The sequence below is a fragment of the Xenopus tropicalis genome, chromosome 6 (genome assembly GCF_000004195.4).
Source record: "Xenopus tropicalis strain Nigerian chromosome 6, UCB_Xtro_10.0, whole genome shotgun sequence".
NCBI lineage: Eukaryota > Metazoa > Chordata > Amphibia > Anura > Pipidae > Xenopus > Xenopus tropicalis.
The window spans coordinates 23,653,839-23,659,122 of record NC_030682.2 but is presented as its reverse complement, the minus strand read 5'-3'; the positions used below and the strand labels follow the sequence as shown (position 1 = coordinate 23,659,122).

The 5,284-nt window shown below is 36.0% G+C and overlaps 1 protein-coding gene across 1 annotated transcript; it reads right to left on the bottom strand.

Annotated features, from left to right (window-relative positions):
* Positions 1 to 2,739: 2,739 nt before the first annotated feature.
* On the bottom strand, positions 2,740 to 4,666 carry LOC116411773. Its single transcript, XM_031904636.1, has 3 exons — positions 3,850 to 4,666; positions 3,610 to 3,693; positions 2,740 to 3,252 (listed from the first exon to the last, which is right to left on the bottom strand). The coding sequence occupies exons 1-3, from the start codon at positions 4,578 to 4,580 to the stop codon at positions 3,078 to 3,080; spliced, it is 990 nt and encodes a 329-aa protein (XP_031760496.1). The 5' UTR covers positions 4,581 to 4,666; the 3' UTR covers positions 2,740 to 3,077.
* Between the last annotated feature and the right edge of the window lie 618 nt (positions 4,667 to 5,284).

Below are 5,284 nucleotides of genomic sequence, written 5' to 3'. Positions count from 1 at the left end.
TAAGTACTAATGTATAAGTGACACAATCGTCACTTGCTCTCCCTCCTTTACCTAAATAAAAACCTGCACACACATACCTCGGCATTACAGGAGGGTTGCAGTTCAGCAATACAGGTTGTCTTCCTTGCTTTCTTCTGAGTGTCCTATTACATCTTAACCTGTTTGGAGGTGTTACTGGCCACTTATATAGTGATGTCATCAGCCAGTTTATAGTGCTGTTTATTTTCTTTTAAAAAGAGGCTATTACATTACATTACATTAACATTTATTTATAAAGTGCCAAGTGCATTAATATTAATTGTTATTATTAATTACTGGTACCGTAATTTAAAGTTTTAAAGTTACACACATGCAGTACAGTATAGAATAAAAAAAAAAAAGAAACTTACTACCACCCTTGGGTAAAATTAGGTACCTCAACTTATATTCGGATCGGCTTATACTCAAGAATATACGGTACACACAATTTTTGTTTAAAATAAAGCTTTTGTATTGTTATTATGGAGTGTGCATATTTTTTTGACGTAATCTATCTTTGCAGTACAGGTATGGGATCCGTTATCCAGAAGCCCGATATCCAGAAAGCTCTGAATTATGGAAAGCCTGTCTCCCATAGACTCCATTTTAATCAAATAATTCAGATTTTAAAATTGATTTCCTTTTTCTCTGTAAAACTAAAACAGTGCTTTGTATTTGATCCCAACTAAGATATAATTACCCCTTACTGGGGGCAGAACAGTCCTATTGGGTTTATTTAATGGTTAAATGATTCCCTTTTCTCTGTAATAATAAAACAGTACCTGTACTTGATCCCAACTAAGATATAATTACCCCTTATTGGGGGCAGAACAGCCCTATTGGGTTTATTTAATGGTTAAATGATTCCCTTTTCTCTGTAATAATAAAACAGTACATGTACTTGATCCCAACTAAGTTATAATTATCCCTTATTGGGGGCAGAACAGTCCTATTGGGTTTATTTAATGGTTAAATGATTCCCTTTTCTCTGTAATAATAAAACAGTACCTGTACTTGATCCCAACTAAGATATAATTACCCCTTATTGGGGGCAGAACAGTCCTATTGGGTTTATTTAATGGTTAAATGATTCCCTTTTCTCTGTAATAATAAAACAGTACCTGTACTTAATCCCAACTAAGATATAATTACCCCTTATTGGGGGCAGAACAGCCCTATTGGGTTTATTTAATGGTTAAATGATTCCCTTTTCTCTGTAATAATAAAACAGTACCTGTACTTGATCCCAACTAAGATATAATTACCCCTTATTGGGGGCAGAACAGCCCTATTGGGTTTATTTAATGGTTAAATGATTCCCTTTTCTCTGTAATAATAAAACAGTACCTGTACTTGATCCCAACTAAGATATAATTACCCCTTATTGGGGGCAGAACAGCCCTAATGGGTTCATTTAATGGTTAAATGATTCCCTTTAATGTTTTTAGTAGACAGTATGAAGATCCAAATTACGGAAAGACCCCTTATCCAGAATACCCATGGTCCCGAGCATTCTGGATAACGGGTCCTATACCTGTATAGACGTAAAGTCATATTTTTATAGTTACTGATGTCCCAAAACCAGGATTTAGTTTGAAATTCAACCAAATCCCAAATCCTACCATTTTTTTTTTTTTTGCTGAATTCAAATTTGAAAAAAAAATAAAAAAAAAGACAGGAACAGGGAATTTCTGACTCCAGCAAACAATCCACATAGAGTAGCTATCAGAAGAACTAGTGCCCTAGTGACCAAAAGAGGGTAATACTTATACCAAATATAAATGGTGCTACTGCTGTGCTAATGTGTTTATTATAGGCACAGAGGTTTCTATTTAGAATTCAGATTTGGCCAAATATGACTCCTAAAACTTATATGGCATTAAAGGAACAGTAACACCAAAAAATGAAAGTGTATAAAAATAATAAATATATTATGTACTATTGCTCTGCACTGGTAAAAGTTGTGTGTTTGCTTCATAAACACTACTACAGTTTATATAAATACCCTGCTGTGTAGCCATGGGGGCAGCCATTTAAATTGAAAAAAGGAGAAAAGGCACAGGTTACTAAGCAGATAACAGATAAGTAGCATAGATTCCCATTGTATTCTACACAGTTTATCTGTTATCTTCTTATGTAACCTGTGCCTTTTCTCCTTTTTTCAATTTAAATGGCTGCCCCCATGGCTACACAACAGCTATTTCTATTAACTATAGTAGTCTTTCTGAAGCAAACACACAACTTTTACCAGTGCAGGGCAACAGTACATTATATTTTAATTATTTTTAAACATTTTTATTTTTTAGTGTTACTGTTCCTTTAAAGTGTACGGCAATTAAAACCATTTATAATGATGATGTCATTTTGGGGGGGTTACATTTCAATAGAGTTTGGTATAGGTGGAATATTTGGTGTATATTTTCTGGATTTAGCCAAATTCAAAAATTGCTGAAACTGACAAACGATAAAGAGTACTCTCCAAAGAATTCTGCCGGTGGTCCCTCTACACTCCTAGTTCTTTCAGCTGTCACAGGGTCTGAAACCCTTATTACACCCTCACTTGCACACATTTCATCCCAACAGTTACCCAATGACCCCAAATTTCTTCTCACCCCATCTGATTAAAGTACATTCATACAAATTAATTACTGATACCCCCAACCCCCCCATTAGCCACCGCTAATAAAAACTAAATTCAAACCTCAATTCAAAACGGTTGTTTGTATATTTTATCTTATTTATTGTATAAACATATCAGCTTAAACATTTAAGTAAAAAAATATCCAAATTCTCACAAATTTAGTGAGAATTTTAATTTAGTTTCTCTTCTGTCTTCTGTCTCATTCATCCAGGTCATGATATATAGTATCTAGCAGAATTAAGTCTAAAATCACAGACCGAAATGTGAGGGGATCACACCCCCAATCCACCCAAAACCCGCCCATTTCGGGGTCTGTGATTCAGGACTCTCCTGGCATATTTGTAGCAATTACAGGTATTTCTTATGGCTCTTCCTTAGTTTTGAGCATCAGATGCTGACTTCACATTTCAAGTCTCACTTATCCCGAGTCACTTAAGTCTGACTCAGTATCTGTTCCTTTATATGACGAGTCTGGTTCTGATTCCGAAGTAGAATATTTAGCAGGCTCTTCTCTCTCATATGATACTATTTCACCCCTTTTCTGACCAGATGTTTCAGATGTGGTCTCATCCTCAACTTGGAGACTGGTCTCCCTGCAAACAAAGAAAGGACAATACATTTGAATACTTTTAGGAATAAGAAGGACTTTTATCAGACACATAACCCAATATTGAACTTTTTTAGATTCTGTAGAATATTTTTAATCATCATTACACCTACTTAACTGAAATAATGAATTAAATGAGGTAAAACTTCTACATATTGCTAAAAACACCAGACATCAAATGATATATTCTGATGAATTAATACTGTTTAGGCCTGTGTTAGACATATAATATCTGCCAAGCCTATCCCCACCCCCATTTCCCTGTTTCTAACCCTGTTAGATGGAAATAAATATAAACAAAGGGTTAAGAAAATGAACAAATTATTCTGAACAGGTTACTAACTCTTGAGTTGTTTGTGGGGTGCTCTCCTTTGGGGTCTCTTCATCCGCAGATGGCTCTTCATCTCCCGAGCAGCAATATAGACAACTGTAAGTAAATAAAAGAGAAACTGTAAAGTTGCTGGAAGCTTCCTTAAAAGAACGCCATAAATAAACATTTGCAATTGTAAGTAAAGCAGAAAGGTGTTGGAAAAGCAATTTCCATATAATCACAAAGCTCTAGTCACTTGTTTGTTGGACTTACCATACAACCAGGGATGTCACTGAGGTCAGTGTAAGAAATGATAGAACCGCTATCACCACAATAATTGCCGATTTTCCATGTTTTTCAAGAAGTAAAGCAAAGAAGTTACTGCTGTTCTTGACTCCTATTGGCTCTTTAGAGTTCATTGCAGCCGTATTCTTTATGGCTGTTGGGGTCATTTTGGTAGTTGGAGCTTCTGCACGGGACCCTAATGCCCGTGACCCACCCGAAACTGTAATTCTGGTTCGGGAAAACGATTCATACAGCTCTCCATCTAGTGTCATCCAAACTTCATAAGCTCCATTGTCTGTAGCACCGGTGGGTTTGATAACCAAGGTGCAGTTCCCTTTCCTTACAAGGGGTACAAAAAGCTCATATTTCTTGCCGTCCTCTGAGAAAGTTTTGACTCCATCGCTATTCAGCTGGATAAGAGGGGTGTATTTTCCATCATCTCCAGAGATTTTACCCCATTCAAGTACCATTTTGGTTGCATCTATTGGACGCACTGCAGCAAACTTGCAGGGAATAAGACTCCGGGTATTTGGCCTCAGAGTCAGTTGATGATGTAAAACATCAAAATTTTTGATCTTCAGAACTGGTGCACAATCACAATGGTGCGTGAGGATTCCAATGGTCATCAAAATGATCAATAAATAGGAATACCTGGGGCCCATCACTGCCGCACAGGAGGGTTTCCCACAGGCCTCACGGTTCTGCCGCTGTACAAACATAAAAAAGGAAAGTGAATCAGTAAATTGCTAATATAAATCTAATACTATAATAATAATATAGAAGTAAAGACCCCTTTTTTATACTCACAGTTTGAAAATATTTTTGGAATAAAAAAGTAAGAAATATTTGAAAATATAAATAGAATAAAAAAATTAGGTCAATCATGTTGAGTTTCCAAAGACAAACTGAGCTGGGATCTAGTACCCACACAGCATTGTCTCTGTTGGTGATGTCATAATGCTCATTCTAGTTCCCACAGCAGTAGCTCTGTTGGTGATGTCATAATGGCCATACTAGTTGCCATAGCGATAATCTAGTAGCTAGCCGGCAAAGTGAAGCACAACAGCAGCTGCCTGCAGTAGTTTTACTTTAACTATGTCATAACACAGTTAACATAACAACAAGCTAGTAGTTGAAATGACAAACTGTAGAGACACTAAACCTAGTAAATGTCTGTATGAAGCTCCAATAAGTTTGCATAATTGTTATTTTATAATCACAAAATGAGCTGGGAAACGATACCACATTGTAGCTGCTATGTGGATCATACTATAATGACCATACTAGTTACCCTCACAACAACCTAGCAGCTCAGATAACTGACTGTAAAAGAACCAAGAAATTAAATAAATCAAAACCAGTTAAAAGAGAATATAGATTTGTCCTAAAATTCCAGAAATGTTTACTTTTTTACTTACATGTT

Bases quoted from the DNA above. Each gene is read 5' to 3' on its own strand.
- LOC116411773 (XM_031904636.1), bottom strand. From the start codon at position 4,580: ATGTTTGTACAGCGGCAGAACCGTGAGGCCTGTGGGAAACCCTCCTGT. The intron at 3,694-3,849 runs GTAAGTCCAACA...ATTTACTTACAG, and splicing joins GTGACATCCCTGGTTGTATG to TTGTCTATATTGCTGCTCGG. The intron at 3,253-3,609 runs GTTAGTAACCTG...CTTTGTTTGCAG, and splicing joins ACCCCACAAACAACTCAAGA to GGAGACCAGTCTCCAAGTTG.